This window comes from Dicentrarchus labrax, unplaced genomic scaffold (assembly GCF_905237075.1).
Source record: "Dicentrarchus labrax unplaced genomic scaffold, dlabrax2021, whole genome shotgun sequence".
NCBI lineage: Eukaryota > Metazoa > Chordata > Actinopteri > Moronidae > Dicentrarchus > Dicentrarchus labrax.
The window spans coordinates 14,094-32,002 of NW_026136759.1; the positions used below are offsets into that span (position 1 = coordinate 14,094).

The 17,909-nt window shown below is 40.4% G+C and overlaps 1 protein-coding gene and 1 long non-coding RNA gene across 4 annotated transcripts in view; both read left to right on the forward strand.

Annotated features, from left to right (window-relative positions):
- The first annotated feature begins 5,181 nt into the window (after nucleotides 1-5,181).
- The window catches only part of LOC127359649 (tripartite motif-containing protein 16-like), a 43,760-nt gene continuing 31,032 nt past the window's right edge, over nucleotides 5,182-17,909 (forward strand). Inside the window, exon 1 of the mRNA XM_051393632.1 lies at nucleotides 5,182-5,603. Within this exon, the coding sequence (XP_051249592.1) occupies nucleotides 5,223-5,603 (381 nt within the window). The 5' untranslated portion in view covers nucleotides 5,182-5,222. The remainder of the gene's footprint in view (nucleotides 5,604-17,909) is intronic.
- On the forward strand, nucleotides 12,954-15,525 carry LOC127359653 (uncharacterized). Of its 3 annotated transcripts, none has more exons than XR_007882698.1 (3): nucleotides 13,224-13,492; nucleotides 13,580-13,654; nucleotides 13,847-15,525. It is a non-coding gene; the product is annotated as an uncharacterized LOC127359653 (long non-coding RNA). The 3 variants fall into 3 exon arrangements; XR_007882696.1 differs by having other exon boundaries at nucleotides 13,225-13,472; XR_007882697.1 differs by lacking the exon at nucleotides 13,580-13,654 and having other exon boundaries at nucleotides 12,954-13,472.

The window sequence follows — 17,909 nt, forward strand, 5'->3', positions numbered from 1 at the left end:
AGTGCATCAGGTGTGGGTGTGTCTCCCAGCCTGAAGGCAGCAGACTGAGTGCACCAGGTGGAGATGATTTGGTGATCGGGGGAGTTTGGAGGCACTCACTCACAGGATGGTGAGAGGAAGCAGTGTGTGGAAGAAATGGTTGGAGAGACTGGACTTGGGTAAATGAGACTGCAGGACTAAAGCTTGTTTCAAACAAGGAAGAAGGAGCCGGGGAGCTTTCATTGATGTCATCTGTTTTCGTAGCTTTCATTGGAGTTGTTGTGAACTGTAGACTGATGTAGACTTGAGCATTTGGGAAATTGTGATCAAATTCAGGTTAAAATGTGATATATTTAATATCATGTGGGTTAAAAGTACAGTTAAGAAATGTGTATTTTAAAAAGGATTCAAGCAAAAAGTCATTTGATAAATGTGATTTATGTTTATTTAACTCTTGAGGCACCTTTAAAACGAACATACAAGTTTGAACCCGGGGACCCAAAATGGTTCCTCATAAAAGTGTAATAAAAATGTCATATATTAACATTTTTCACTTTCACCACTTCAACTCTTTTCAACAACTTCAGACCTAACCATAGATAGAGTTTTTACAATTGTTTACTATTTGTTATGTTTTTATGCCCTTTTTGTCATAAGATGACATGTGTATTGTCGTTTACGTGTGTTCACAATTCAAGGCATAAACCACTGATTTGAGGTACATTTTACATGCATGTGCTCCACATTTGGTGCACTTTTGTCCAAACCCTTCTGCACTGTGGGCACAAGACACACTGCCTCTGCTTTCTGGAGGGCCCTGGCTGTGGCTCCTTTTCCTCCTCTTCCTCCTCCTGACCATGGACCTGGCTTTGGGCTTGTAGGACTAGGCTGGCTGCAGACGGTAAATGGCAGGGACTCTCCATGTGTGGGGGACCATAAGATTACCCAATTTTTTTGGTCTCCATGGAGCGGTGTCATCCTCCATTGCCTCTAACTCTAATTCCTCCTCTTCCTCCACTGAGCTGCAGGGCACTGGCAGGAACCTGGCTGTAGTATAGCCTCCTGCAAACCTGCATCCTCATATGGGGACATAGTTTTATAATAAAAAAAAGTCCTGATTTCCTCATTTTTTGTGAAAACTACAAATTGTTCAGAAACAATGCTTGTTTTTACATCTATCAGGTCCTACTAATCCTAAATAGCTAGGAGAAATTGAAAATGCACCCCAAACAAAAGCTCAGGTCTCAGGAGGGTAAAAGCGCATTGAGTGGTCTGAAGACTAGAAAGGTTTTATACAAGTACAGATCCATTTACCATTTACCATTCCAACTATTCTCACACACTTCTAACATGCACCTGCATAAACAGCCTATACCAAGCATGGCAAGGTTTTTTTTTTGGGGGGTCATCAGACCTAAAACCTGTTTTCCCTGTATTTTGAAGGTAGTGGCTTAGATTTATTAGGTATTCATGGGAAAAGCATTATAATATGTCAACATTACAGTATATCAAAAATATGTGGTTATAATGGGAGTCAATGTGTCCAAGTTGGGCCCGAGGTGAAAGGTTGTAGGTATAGGGTCGAATCTCCTATCCTGTACACCTTACAATAGAGGGGATCATTGAATTTTAAGAATAATAATAAAAAACAAATCCTTGCCAAGTTTCATACAATAAGCCTTTAAACTGACCGATATATTGAGAATCAAACAAGTCAAAAAGGCACAGTGTACACGTTTGGTACCCCAAGGTGCCTCAAGGGTTAAAAGAGGTAAAAGCTGCTACAGATCGTTGGGTTAAAATCATCATTGAACAGTGCTTTAAAATGGATTTAATTTAGTTTGGTGCTTTAAATGTTGGTATTTTCTACTGATTTTCTAGATTAATTTCTAGTAGTTTAAATGAAGTCTTTGAGTTTGGGTTATGGTGATTGATTATGGTTTCTGGGTTACATTTTCTTAAAGGTCTATTTGTGTTTGTATTTGAAGGTTTTTCACCTGTTATTGGCCTCGGAAACTTTCAAAAGAAAAGAAAGAAAAGAGAGAAAGCTGAATCTTGGTCTCTGAGTGAATTCCAGTCCAATATTCTGAAGCAAGCTGCCTTTTCAAGTGGGGGGAGCTGCAGGTGAAACCTCACAAGAGTGAGGGCCACCTGACGGTGGGAGCCCTGGGCTGTCAGTGGGTGTGACTGTGTGGCAAATGGTTTACATGGCTTATGGCTCAGGTAGGAGGGCCCCTTAGCAGAGGTTTGCTGAAGGCCCCAGGGAGGTCAGGACTGGCTCTGGGTACCAGGTTGCTGAAGGGGGGAGCATCAGGTCAGTTGCTTTTGTTCTGTGACAAACTGGGATGTTTACTGATGTTGTTTAAAATGAACAGAAGAGACATTTGAAGTGAATATTCTAGTGAACTGGATCACTGGTTAAAGTCAGTGTGTGTGTGTGTGTGCTGGGTGACTTGCAGGTCTGTGGGTGAGTTCATCGGCGCACTGGGACCACCTGGCCAGTCTCCCAAGGGCTCTGAAGATCTGGACCCCTCGTTCCTCCAGCCATGTTCCTGTTTGGTTGGCTCCGGCCGTGTCATTAGTTCAGTTTCTGCACCTCACAACGCCCTCATTTATGTGCTGACACACTGATACCACTGACCAACACACCTCATCATTCCACTGTGGGATTGCACTTGCATTATATTTTAGTAATAAACTCGTTCATCTTTGACTTCAAACCGTTTATCTCCCATTTATTGTCACAGCTCAGGAGCCGGGTGTCACACTGACATGTGAATATATGGAGGACTGCACTTTCCTGTATCCATATTGTTCAATAAGCAGCAGACACAGGTTCATTCAGTTCACAATGATTCGTTGTTTCCATTCCTCTAAGGCACTGGCTCCCAGCCTTTATCCTTCAGGGACACCTTTTCTATCACTGAGTAAACTATATGTTACACATATTTCATATTATATTGAATAATAACAATAACAGCAGAGAACAGCTGATAAACTGAACAATGAACCCAAACAGTGAACACAATAACTGCAGCAAGTTTGTGTAAAACCAGAGATTTGGATGAAGTTTGAGCAGATTATTTCCTTTGAATATTGATCAGAGATCAGTTTTCCTGATATTTTAGGGAACTTTTTATACAATTCTCTGTCTGTATTATGTATTCTTTAGTTATTTAGTAGGTTGGGAGGCCTTCTTGGTTTTATGGGGTGTTAGAAAACTTTAGAAAATAAATACAGTAGACATATCTCAGCATTTTTGTTTTATTTGACTTTGAAGACCTGAACACAAACTATATTTACAGAACCTCTGATAAACAGCCTCGTCCTGCATTAAAGAAGTTCAAACAACCAAAGAGCTAAAATAAAAATATATATAACAGTCATATTGTACATATTGTTTATTTTTCTCTTTATAATATTTTTATTTTTGTGCTTTTTGTCTTAAAGTCCGTGTTTCCTTTATTTATAGTTTTTAGCACTTTATGTTTATTATGTACAAAGATAACAAGGCAAATTCCTTGTATTGAAAACCTTCTTATAATAAAACTCACTCTGATTCTAATATCTTGTTCTTTACATTTTCTTTAACTAGCAAGTAAATAACAGACTTTAATATCTTCTCACCTCCGATATAAAACTCAGGATGAATGTAATTATGTAACATTAATTGTATTGTTTTCATTGTATTCTGGTGTAATCAACATATTTACTCCTTTAAATTCATTCAAAATGTTTCTGTGACGCCTACAAATGTATAGTCACAACTGTTAAAATGTTTTGTGTATTAGCCAGTGAAAAAGGTCAAATGTTAATGAATCTTTACAAGACATGGGAGTAGTAGTTTTAAAAGTGCAATTTCCCAGTTGTGCCACAAGAGGGAGTGTCCACTTTGGTGAGCGCTAGTAGGGCTGCGTGAGGCTTCTCCTGCACAAAACAGGTTAGTAGTGTGTCATATCTTGTCACAAAGCATTTATAAGGACTTTTTTTTATAAGGACTTCATTATGTTGTTTTGACAACGTTTGATGTGTAAAACAGTAGTTTGCTCAGCTAAGAAACTGAGTTTTCCTGCAATGAAATCTTGCTCGCTCCTCTTAATACTTCTTTTATTTCTGGTCCCTGCTCCTTGACATACCCTCTGTCTTGTATTTGTTTTGTCAAAGCTTTGTGAAGTACGGTTGTGTAAAGTTGTTAAGTCGTTCATCTAAGTCATGTTACCAGGATAATATAATAATAATAATAATAATAATAATAATAATAATATATAGATCAAATATTTTGGTAAAGTTAAAAAGGGCAAAGGTATTTTTGTAATGATGGCCTGTTATTGTTATGTATACTTTGTGTTTAAGAATTTAGTAAAAATGTGAACAGCTTGGGCTTAAAAGTATTAATGCTACTGTAAATGTGGTGTTGGACCTAAATAGCAGTCACTGTTGGTGAACAATGGTACAAATTAGGAGTTTGAATTTGATTTCTGTTTCATTCAGCAGTCATTTTGTACATTTGTAAAATGTCAGTCCAGTGGGTTAGTATATGAACCTTAAAGCTTGATGTCATGTAAATTGCAAAATGAAGATTGTTGTGAACAAAACACTAAGTTGGTTTAAATGAAGTGAAAAAGAAAGATTCTGTTAAATAAAAACAGAGAACAGCCTGCTGAGCGATCACAAGTAACGTCTCCTGTCTCTGCTTTTCCTGCACAAAACAGGATACTATACCTGCTTACGGGTAACTCATGCTTGAGGCCTGTAACATTTTGATAGTTGTTTTATGATTTAATAATCAGTGAGTAACTTTTGGATGTTTTTCTTCATGTTGCCATCTTGAGCTGTTTTTCCTCTTTGTACAGGAAGAGAAGTTAGACACAGTGAATCTTTTACTCCTTTCCAGTCAGTTTTTATCCATTTGAATTTGACATTTTCAGTGTGTGAGTGGAGAGGACTACAACTGCATGTTATTGTGCAATCCTGTGTTGTATAATGACAATAAAACAGAACTTTAAACCCTCGATAACCCCTCCCTCTTCTTCCTGATTCAAACACAGCGAGCTACACTCTGTTCATGTATTTCCTTGTTCCCTCCCCTTCAGATCTACAGTTTGTAGATGGGTGTAACCAACATGAGCAAGAGCTGACAGGCCCCATTCACTGCAGAGACACATGTTGTTGAGATCAGAGCTCAACCCGGCCTCATTTATAAGGAAGTGAAACTGAGACAGTCGTTGTCACTGAGAGGTGAAATGGCGCAGAAAGGAGTTCAGCTGGACCGAGAAACCTTCTCTTGTTCCATCTGTCTGGATCTACTGAAGGATCCGGTGACTACTCCCTGTGGACACAGCTACTGCATGAACTGTATTAAAAGCTACTGGGATGGAGAGGATGAGAAGAAAATCCACAGCTGCCCTCAGTGTAGGCAGACCTTCACACCGAGGCCTGTCCTGGTAAAAAACACCATGTTAGCAGTTTTAGTGGAGGAACTGAAGAAGACTGGACTCCAAGCTGCTCCTGCTGATCTCTGCTATGCTGGACCTGAAGATGTGGCCTGTGATGTCTGCACTGGGAGAAAACTGAAAGCCCTCAAGTCCTGTCTGTTCTGTCTGGTTTCTTACTGTGAGACACACCTCCAGCTTCACTTATGATGTGGCTCACCTTTAAGAAACACAAGCTGGTGGACCCCTCCAAGAAGCTCCAGGAGAACATCTGCTCTCGTCATGATGAGGTGATGAAGATGTTCTGCCGTACTGATCAGCAGTGTATCTGTTATCTCTGCTCTGTGGATGAACATAAAGGCCACGACACAGTCTCAGCTGCAGCAGAAAGGACTGAGAGGCAGAGAGAGCTCGAGGTGAGTCGACAAAACATCCAGCAGAGAATCCAGGACAGAGAGAAAGATGTGAAGGAGCTTCAACGGGAGGTGGAGGCTATCAATCGCTCTGCTGATAAAGCAGTGGAGGACAGTGAGAAGATCTTCACTCAGCTGATCCGTCTCATGGAGAAAAGAAGCTCTGATGTGAAGCAGCAGGTCAGATCCCAGCAGGAAACTGAAGTGAGTCGAGTCAAAGAGCTTCAGGAGAAGCTGGAGCAGGAGATCACTGAGCTGAAGAGGAAAGACGCTGAGATGAAGAAGCTGTCACACACAGAGGACCACACCCAGTTTCTACACAACTACCCCTCACTGTCAGCACTCAGTGAATCTACATCCAGCATCAATATCCGTCCTCTGAGGTACTTTGAGGATGTGACAGCGGCTGTGTCAGAGCTCAGAGATAAACTACAGGACGTTCTGAGGGACAAATGGACAAACGTCTCACTGACAGTGACTGAAGTGGATGTTTTACTGCCACAACCAGAGCCCAAGACCAGAGCTGGATTCTTACAATATTCACGTGAACTCACACTGGATCCAAACACAGCATACACACGGCTGTTATTATCTGAGGGGAACAGAAAAGTAACATTAATGAGTCAACAACAGTCTTATTCTAGTCACCCAGACAGATTCACTGGACTGGTATCAGGTCCTGAGTAGAGAGAGTCTGACTGGACGTTGTTACTGGGAGGTGGAGTGGAGAGGGGAAGGAGTTTATGTAGCAGTCGCATACAAGAATATCAGCAGAGCAGGGAGCTGGAATGAATGTGTATTTGGATACAATAACAAATCTTGGTCATTATATTGTTACAATAACAGTTATAACTTTTATTACAACAATGTCTCAACTCCTGTCTCAGGTCCTCAGTCCTCCAGAGTTGGAGTGTATCTGGATCACAGTGCAGGTATTCTGTCCTTCTACAGCGTCTCTGAAACCATGACTCTCCTCCACAGAGTCCAGACCACATTCACTCAGCCTCTCTATGCTGGACTTTGTCTTGATTTTGGATCCACTGCTGAGTTCTATAAACTGAAATAGACAGAAGTCATTTCAGGGACTTTGTGTTAAACTCTGAGTTTGAATCCTTAAACTGATTTTGTCTTCATGTTTGTTGCTGAGAGCTGATTGTTGTGGCGTTTCTTCACTGCACAGAGATCAGCTGTCAATCAAACATTGTGGGCGGTACTTTGACATCTTCTCATTAGTTGTCCTGTAAATGTTTGAGTGTGTTTAGGTGGCGCTCCTTCCTGTGTCTGTTCAGCCATACATTTTTTGGTGTAGTAATATTTATTAGGTTAACTGTCACAATTGTTATTTTCTAATTGTAAGTATCAGTGAGAACTGGAATTATTCAAGTAAAACTATATATGTCTTTCATGTAATAAATAAACTGTGTGGGAAGAGTAAGTTTTATTGTGTATTTTCACATAATATTCAAAGGTTTCATAGTCATTGCCCATGAACTTAGAAATACCAAGTAAGTTTTAATAGTGTTTGTAATAGTGTTTTGAAACCGGGACTGACTGTATGATTAATAGTTCGCTAGATGCTGTGGATAAATGGCGGGTTTGCCAAAATGATGAGTTTCCTTCGCATAATGAACTCAAGGCAACGACAGAGTACACAACCGCTACACATAGGAGGGGAAGGGAGGAGAGAAAACGTTTCAAATATCCGCAGCGTCGGTTTGGAGAGCCTCTACCAGACCTCACCAAAACCCTGCTGCTAATCATTATTTAAGCTAAAGAGGAAGCTATGGTTTTTGTTCATTTGCAGTGTACTCGTAGTTTGCCACAAATCTAAAATCTTACTGAGACAGAGCAAACAGAGGTCAGGAGAGATGTTCATTCCCACAAAATGTCACTCAGTTTATCAGGATAAATATGATTTCATTTATTGGCATTTCAGATTTGTTTCTTACTGTGGCTGTATATTTTTATTCCATATATGAAAATACTTTATGTGTCTTATTTCAACTAAAAGAACCACCACTTGTAGAAATGATGCACTTTCCATCTTTTTGAGTTGTTATAGAGCTACTGATGAGCCTTAAGTATCTGAAATTCAGATTCATTTGTGGAAATTGGAAAAAATTCAAATGATCTATCCAAAAACATTTCCTGTGATCATTTTCTTCCACATGCTTCATAAGGACCATCACCTTGTTTGGATCCCTTTCTTTCTAATCCCCTCGTCTATATTTTGCTCATAATTTGATATGAAGCCTCATTGTTCTCTATTCTGATTCCGTTTACACTGTTTCAATTTGGATTCTGCATTATTCTTGATGCATATGACACAGCTCTCTCTCAACAACGTGAATCTAGACCAGCAATGCTCTTGGAGGAGAGGAACAGAATCACAGCGGCAAAAATGCAGGATTTTCTTCATTTAAGATTTAACACATGTGGAAATGGGTGTAATGTTTTAGATCAGAGCCATATTTTCAAATATTATCCAAAATACATTGGTTTGACAGTGGTACAGTTCATTTTGGTTACATGATCCTCTAGTTTTAATGTAGTATTTCTTGTAGTATTCTGTAGTTTTAATGTATTATTTTGTCTTTGTGTTTTTGTCCTTAAGCCCAAAGCAACAACTTTGTACAGTTGACACAGTGCCATCTCAAACAGCAACTACAGCAAGCTGTGTCACAAGAAAAGCCATCTGGCTATTCAGGTAAAAACAAAATTGTGTAGTGCTTTGCAATTCATAAGTTGTAAGAGGTTTACCATCATCACAGAATATACATACTATTCCAAATGAAAATGAAGCAGAATATGTACTATGCACCTGAACATGGATTCACATATATTTTACAGGATATCAGCAGAGAGGAAGTTCAAGAGGACCAGGCTGAGCAAGTCCTGAGGATCTGTGTCTTCCACACAAGTGAAGAAGATGAAGGTGCATCCGACACTGATGTGTCCATTGTTATTGAAGGGACTGAGGTACTTGACAACTATGGAAGTGTTACAAAGGCCTGTCTCCTGCTCATGAGCATCATTTATGCCATGAATTTGAGTTACCCCCAAAAACAAAGTACACTTTTGAAGTTTTTCAAAAGCTTCTTCTAGAGCTTGATGTCCTTAAGCTGTCCCCGAAAATCCTGTCTCTGCGAAACAAACTTGAGTCTGAGTGCACATGTATACGGCACAGTTGTTAATGTGGCTATTTGTCTATTTTCTTATTTTTCTCTCGTTTTAATGATGTCATTTTTATTTGAACTTGTTGCACTGTATTAAATACTGTATGTGGCCATGTGGAGTGGCTACGTTTTGGGGACAAAAGAAAAGAAGTTAGATCAGCATTTTCAAGTTAAACCAGAGGTTCTCAACTGGTGGCTCGTGGGGCCATTTTTAATGGGTCACGGATGTGAGTGTGGGCATGAAAAGAGCGAGGGGCCAAATATCGCACTTTTTAGTGTCAAGATGCTCTGCTTTTTGTAGGATATTACTCATGATACAGAAACAGACGTTTAGAACCTCAGAGCAAAACACTGTTCTTTAAGATAAAAAGGAATAGTAAGCATGTCTTTTAAGATGCACCAGCATGTCAAATGTTTTCCAGAGTTTAAGGTTAAAAAGCCTCTCCAAACGATAGGCTACGTATGCTCTATGCAAACAGTTCCTGAACTTGTCCTGGTGCCTTTAACAAGCTACCTCAAACCCATTTTAGCCACCCGAAGATGAAATTTCTGTCATCGTCTACTCACCCCGATGCCGATAGAAGGACTCATCATGCTCTTCTGGGAGTTTGCCGAGATGTTTGTTTCTCACAAAACTGCATTGAACGGCAACTTGGCTTCAAACATCCAAAAAATGTCTCCATATTGCTCATCTGAAGTAATCCAAGTGTCCTGCAGCTTACACATTCCTAGATGTTTTGAAAAACAGAACAAAATTGTGTTTTGGCTTTGTTTGCTCTGCTTTGCTTCCACTGTGGTGCTGCGTGAACACGGATGGGCTAGCTGGAAGTTAGTAGTGTGTAAGTTTGTGTGCGGCGTTGGAAGGAGCACGCATTGGAAGAGCAGCAGAGCAAACACAGCTGAAAACACAAGTTTGTTATGTTTTGTACAAACGTCTTGGCATGTGTGAGCTACAGGACTGAATTAAAGTGTTCTCTAATGTCAGTAAATATTAAATTTGGGGTAATGACACTGATCCTGGATCAGCATTTAAATGTACCTTTGAGTTTATTGTAAGGTATTCTTATTATACTGCAGTGGAGAACAGAGTGACACATCTCAAACCATAGTGGACAGAAAAATACTAATCTTGATCTCATGAATTAAGACTTTCTACTTCACTTGTTGAATATTGTAACTGTGTTATCTTGTGACCAGTTAAAGTCATCAGAAATCAGTATTCAGCAGCTTATTTTAAACTAAAATAAAGAATCTCCAGAGTATACCCCCTTGCTGCTTTGTATTTTTCTCGGCTCACGCCTCCTTCTCACCTTTTCACCCCCTAACCAGTTTGTGTTGAGACTGAGCTCGTGAACACACATGCAGACACTCCAGGAGACAGGGACTTAATAGGAAACTAGTGTTTATTGAAAAGAGGGGGAGAGGGAGTGCAGACCTAGGCAAGCTTGGGCTGGTGGGTGTGAACCTGGGGCTGAGGGTTGGACTGGAAGCTGGAACCTGTCTGCACTCAGGCAACCACACACACATACAGTTAGAGAGAGGGGAGAGAGACACTCGGGGAGTGGCAGCAGGTTAGATAGACTGAATCATCATAGTTTGTATCTCTCACTGTAACCATGGTTTGTGAACTTAATAACAACCACAATGAATCCCAAATGTGTGATTTGACACAACAGAACTGCTTTGTGTAACCTGTAAAAACACATCTGACATCCTTTCATAAGATAACTCATGTATGACATCAACAAGTCAGAAATGAGGCATTTGACAGCATAAATATTAGACTTGGGCAGGTGGTGCCTGATTCCTTTCAAATGAACATCAAACTACAAACTTCAGAAGGTCAGTAACGTTTGTGATAAACACGAGATAAAACATTACTTATATGTACTTTGTATCGGGGAATTTCTGAGTTTTGTAGGTTGAATCACGATGTTTGTAGTTTGTCTCGGATTCATTTAAACTACAAGGCGGCAAAACTCTCTGACGTCATTACAAACAGTCGGTTTATGCTTTTGATTTACGCGCCACACTTACTCACGTGTTGTAAAATATTTTGATTCATTCCTGATATTTTCATTTATATGTTTGTGTTTGTGTTTTCTAGGTTCAAATTCAAGACCATCACACACACACACACACACACACACACACACAGTTTTAGTCTGTTCAGATAAATTAGTTATATATATAAACTTAGCACAAAAAGTGGTTGTTCCCGGATAGCTCAGTGGGTAGAGCTGGCGACCCATGTACTGAGGCTGAGTCCTTGCTGCAGCGGCCAAGGGTTCGAATCCAACCTGTGGCCCTTTGCTGCGTGTCATCCCCTCTTTCTCTGTCTGCCTTCAGCTGTCACTACAATAAAAGCTTAAAAATTATACTTTAAAAAACTTAGCACAAAAAGTAAGGACTTTTGTGTTTGGTAGATTGTTTCTCTGTGGTAACAATGCTTTTTGGCAATAAATATTATATCGTTGGAAAGCCTGTTTAGTTCCCTTTCAGATGGTTCCCCATTTGTAAGGAACATGCACTTGTGTAATGAGCAGCAGATCTGAGTATGTGGGTTGCGCCCATAAATAATTTGCCAAATCTTCTCTGCCAATGCCAAACCGGTTATTCTGGTTTGGTGGATTGGATGATTGAAGTTTGAAGAAGCAAGACATATTGGCAATTAAAATATTTATTAATTTCACAAACAGGAGCCTCAGTAGTGTGTGGAAGAACCATACACAGCCACAACAGCCTGGCACCTCCTCCTCATGCTGCTCACCAGCCTGGTCACACACTGCTGTGGGACGGCATCCCATTCGAGGTGAGGACTGCTGGAAGGCCATTCCATCTTCTCCACTCCCACATTCAGGAGGTAGTCTCTGATAAACCCCGCCCTGTGGGGGGGGCGCATCTTGGTCGATCCCAGACTGTGGAGATATGGGATTGCCACTGGTTGCAGAATCTCTTCTCTATATCTCTCTGCATTGAGATTGTCTCCAATGATGACAAGCCTGGTTTTTCCAGTGAGGGAGATGCCGCCCCACACCATCACACTGCCTCCACCAAAAGATGTTATTCTATCGGTGCAGCAATCAGCATAGCATTCTCCGCGTCTTCTCCACACTTTGACCCTACGATCCAACTGCCGTAGGCAGAATCTGGAATCATCACTGAACATAACATTCCTCCATATGTTCAGGTTCTAGTGCACGTGTTGCAGACACCAGCGCAAACGGGCCTGACGGTGAAGGACAGTCATTGCAGGACTCCTGGCAGCCCTATGAGACCGAAGATTGGCTGTGTGTAGTCTGTTCTGGATTGTCTAGGCAGAGAGCCGTCGGCCATATCGTCCTGCAAACCTTGACTGCAAATCTGTAGAAGACAGCCTACGGCACCTAAGTGCTGACAGGGTGAGGAAATGGTCTTCTTGGGGTGTCGTCTTCTTGGGACACCCACTTCGCAGCCTGTCTTTGACATCCCCCGTTATATGGAACTTGGCCTTCAGTTTGGAGATGGTACTAGGGCTCACTCCAAATAATGTCGCAACTTGGTTTTGCGGAACACCAGCTTGAAGTTGCCCCATTGCCCCATTAGTTGCCCAATCAGGTGCCAATCATGGGCGCAACCCACATACTCAGATCTGCTGCTCATTACACAAGTGCATGTTCCTTACAAATGGGGAACCATCTGAAAGGGAACTAAACAGGCTTTCCAACAGTATAAGATTTATTGCCAAAAAGCATTGTTACCACAGAGAAACAATCTACCAAACACAAATGTCCTAAGTTTATATAAGTTATATTGTCATTAAAACATTGAGCAGGTAGTTAGTATGTAAACGATAATGTTCAGTTTAACTGTTTCAGGGTTTCTAATAACTAATAATTCAGAGTAATTTACGTTATTCAACCTGTCTGAACTGGTTTCACTTGAATTGTTTCGTATGTTGTTCAAACTGCTTTTATAGTCGCCTTTCTTTACATATTATCTTATATATTTTATTAATTTTTAATTAAGTAATTGTTTTCTTACATTCATTTCTGTTTTAATATCTTATATTATCTTAATTTTATCTTATATTATATTATATATATTCTATTTTATATTAAATATATCTTATATTGTTAGTCATTTTAAAATGTTACTCCACATCATTGTAAATGGGGACCAGCCCTGAGAGATGTTTTAGTTTAAATACCTAAAGTTATATATTAAAGCTATATTTTAAAGTTATATATTTAAGGTATATATTAAGAGCAGCCTCAGAGGACGAGCAGCTGGTTGGCTTTGGCTGTGGACCAGAGAGCAGCTGGAGGGAGGTGTGGGACAGGAGGGCTGACGGCTACGCTGCCTTCATCATGAGAACTAAGTGTTTTCAGGGACTCAGATGTACAGACTGCAGCAGTAGCTGATAAGGAAACAGTCGGCCTCTGTCTCCTCTTCACCAGTTCCTGCCTCAAGTGCACCTGATGAAGACACCAGTAGGTCTTCTTCATCACATGTAACATATGCTTTTTACCACAATAATGTATGTCTAATGTAGAAATACATTTTTACAGCACTGTAATTCTTTATGTTTGTGTCACAGTGATGGATGATGACGATGAGGAGCTGGAGAGAGCGATGAAGAGCATATCACCCACCAAGGAACTGGCACAGTGTTGTAAGTACATTCTTTCTTCTACTGACTGAACATTCAGAATCACTTTAGTCTCAAACAGTGTTCTTAAACGTGACGTTTGCTGTACTGTTTCATCTGTTTGTGTGTAATTTATGCCATGTGGAAATATTAGTAATACTTAATACATTTACTGATGAATGCTTTTGTCATCCGGTTGTTGTTCTGTCCTTGTAGTCCCACCGTGCCGACAGTGAAGAGACCTGTAACCATTCCTCCTGAGCTGCAGGTTCTGGTGACAGAGGTTGCTCATCCCAACAAACTGAGTTCTTTCAGCGTGAACTTCAGCTAACCGAGCGCAGAGTGGAAGACAGAGCGGAAAAGAAGAGGAAACTGCCGGACCCTCAGCCTCGAGGAACAATGTGTCGTTTCTGTCACACAGAGCTGAAGCAGGGTCCAACCAGCAGACACACACACACACACACACACACAGGATTCCCGGGAGGAAAACACATTCACTGTCCAGCTAAGGTCCTTGCGTCATAAATACATGACAAAGGAAATGAAGTGGAAAGAATTTGAGGCCTCACCGTTCTATGCGATGGAGAAAGAGAGGGTGGACGGCAGAAAGAAAAAGATAGCTGAGGTCATACATTATCCATCTGTTGTTCTGTTCTTCACATTTTGTCCCAAAGGTCCAGTGTCTAACATTTCATTCTTTATTTATTATTACAGGGTTCCCGCGGGTCCATAAAAAGTCTTATATTGTCTTAAATTGACTGTAAAGTTGCTGTAGGTATTACATTTTCAGCCGGTGCACTTAATGACGATGGGAAAGCACAGTGGCCCACCGTAAAACATCTAATAGTTGATTAATTTAGTATTGTGTCAAATGAGAGTCTCCACGATTAATAGCTGTTTTACGGTACGTCGGCTACAGACGCTGACGTAGAGCTGCGTGCCACCATTACGCAGTTGTCGAGGTGAGGTTTAACATGCAAAGAAGATGGGGAAGTGCAAATTTAACGACAAGTGGATGGAAGAGGATGTATTTAGGAGGTGGTTGGCGCCGGCTGAAAACAACAATGAGGCAATGTGTAAATTCTAAAAAAAAGACTTTCATTAGGGACCATGGGGCTCAAAGCCGTCGAGTAGACCCTAACAGCACATTAGCTCAGAGTTTAAGGGGTGTAACTGTTGGTAGATGTGGTTTATTTTGTTTAAATATGCCGAATTGTGATTTTATGGGTTGTTGGGCAAATGTAGCTGATAATGTAGGCTGTCACTTGTTGCCATAGCAACAGTAAACATTCACGTAAGGGTTAATGAGCTGTAAATAGAGATGCAGGATCAAGCTATGTTGGAAATACACATTAGATATGTTGTATTTTATCACAAAATACATGATTTTACCAGTTAGTAAACCTATAGAAAATAATTAGTTTAATTTGCAAAATGTACCATTAAATTTATAGCCCACACACAGAAAGACCACAGTGACCATAGACTGACTTGAATAGAGCACATAACCAGGACTGTTACTATCTGCATAAAGTATTTTAATATCAAAGCTCACATTTTGAATGTACGAAGGCATCCTGTATCATAACTACATGTCTGCCGTTTGTAATAAAACAAATCTGAATTGAATTCATATACCAATTATATCATGATTAACGGCTTAAATCATTAAAGGCTTCACAATGTCCTTTAACATAAACGCCGTTCGACCACGGAGCATTGCATTCTGTGAAATTACAACTGATTAATCTGATTGATTTAGTTGTTTCCTTGTATATATTTATAATTGATTATTGGATATAAAACTGATTGATATGTTGTTTATTCTTGTTTTAGCACTCTCTAAACTGCACTGAAGACACGTGTGGACAGATTTAATAAAACAATGACTTTTAGCACAGAACTTGTTTCACTTGATTTCATCTATAAAGCTCTGGTCAGCTCATTTCCATTATGAATAATAGTATTTAATTCATCTTTGAATGCTAAAGAATATCAGTCTTTATTACAAATATAATTCACTGTAATATTACGTATTATATTGATACTATAATTGTTCCATAAAATTCTCAATACATAAATACAAAAAGGATTTTCATACTTTAGACTGAAGTTATGTAGATTTGAATGTAACTTGTGACATTTTGAATAAATAGTGCAGCAGTTCAGTACCATGGACAGCGGACCATAAAATCGTGCAGTTTCATTGGCTGTCAGCGTGTTACAACTATCCACGGCTGGCCTCTCGCTGTGAGGCGACGGTGCTGACCTCTAAGCCATCACGCTGCTTCTCTGCATCCTTGTGTCTCCTTTATCCTGTTCATTCGCTTCCCACTGGAACCAGCAGAGCCAGTCGGCCCTATATGCTCACTAGACTTTATGCGTAGGAGCCTGCAAATCACGCAGGGGCCCCGTCTCCCCTCCATGTGTCAGTGGGTGTAATAACATGTGTTCATATGGGCGGGCACCAAATGAAAGTGGCACTCTCCAGCAGCAACCTGTGTGCGGACCAGTCCAGACAACCTGTGGGTGTGATGGCACTCATACTCACACATCATTTTCAAACTAGACAATGATTATTTAGTCTCTCAGTGGAGGTTCAGTTAGAGCTCTGAACTAATGCAAGATGGAAAGCAATGGATTGACACTGGATTTAAAATGTTGATTTGCTGGGCACACTGGGCCAGATGGATCCATATCTCTCAGTAAATAAGAACCATCAAATATTCAGCCAAACCATGTAGTGTTTTAGTTTTTAAACGTACAGAAGGAAACCTGGGGGGTCCAGTTTGATGCAGTTAGTGTGAGACTTCCAGCCACAGGCTCACATGTACATTGAGCCAAAGCTAATTGTATAATATTGTGAGGACTGGACTCATTTACAGGCAGCAGAGCCAAAGCTAAATGTTGTATTCTCTTATTTTTTTCATAGAAATATAATTTGCAATTTCTTGTAGTAAATATTGACTCATATTAAGATTTTATAGAACATATTCTATTCAGTAAATATTGAATGTACCTGATTGTGTTCTGTATAGATCTACTTATTGTCAGCGACCGACAGATGGAGCAAACTGGGTTGTAGTGGGTGTTGAGTTGAGCTGCAGGCCGCGCCCTCCCTGCCTGAGTGCATCAGGTGTGGGTGTGTCTCCCAGCCTGAAGGCAGCAGACTGAGTGCACCAGGTGTGGGTGTGTCTCTGTCAGGGACTGAGCTGGCAGGCATGAGGAGTCAAGGGTAAATGTTCACAAAAAGTAATTTTATTCACGAAAAATAATCAATTTACAAAATATACAAAATGTTCTGGGCCCATAAAAGAGGTCAACTAAACAGAACTTAACTCAGGCCACATTAACTGAACAAACTGAACATACTAAACCAACCAACCAAACTGACCTAACTAAACTTTTTTCTTTCTTTTAGATTTGTTTGGCGACAGGCATCAAGCTTATAGGCGCATTGCCACCTACCGAACTGGAGTGTGGTACATTAGATGACCCTAACTAAACTGAGACATTGGGGAAACTTAAATAGTGGCTGATCAGGCCACTCTGACACACAGGGGGAATAGACTAAAACACAACATTTAAACAAACCATAATAACCTCAAATAATATCCAGATAATGCAGCCAAATATGAACTAAGGAAAATACTGAAATACTAAACATCAAAAAGTATAATAATCAGAAATAACTGAACTCACCAAGGAGAAAGCACGGCGTCTCCCCATGATTCCAGCCAACATGGTGTAGCCCGATTATCGGCCCAACCCCTTTTAAGCTCTCTGATTCTGCCAGCACTTCCTTTGTCAGCCATCTGAAGAGGAGGCGGGTGGCGAGCATCAGCTCAGTTGCTTTTGTTCTGTGACAAACTGGGATGTTTACTGCTGTTGTTTAAAATGAACAGAAGAGACATTTGAAGTGAATATTCTAGTGAACTGTGCGCGTGGCGTCAAATTTTGAACCTTCACCATGAAAGAGGGATTTGAACTTCTGCGTACATGGTCCAATCTCAACGGAACTTCACGTGTTTGATAAGAGTCCCGCCCTGAACACGTCTATGTGATAATATTCAGATATAGTGAGAGCCCCACCTAGTGCCAACAGGAGGTATCACGTTTTATACTTTCATGTTCTACTCCTCGCAGAATGATCAGATCCAGCTGAAATCTACTTATAAATCCATAGTGACAGCGCCACCTAGTGGTGAAAGGAAATGTCATTTTTATACTTTTATTTATATCTTCCCGCAGATTGACCAGATCCAGCTGAAATTCTGTC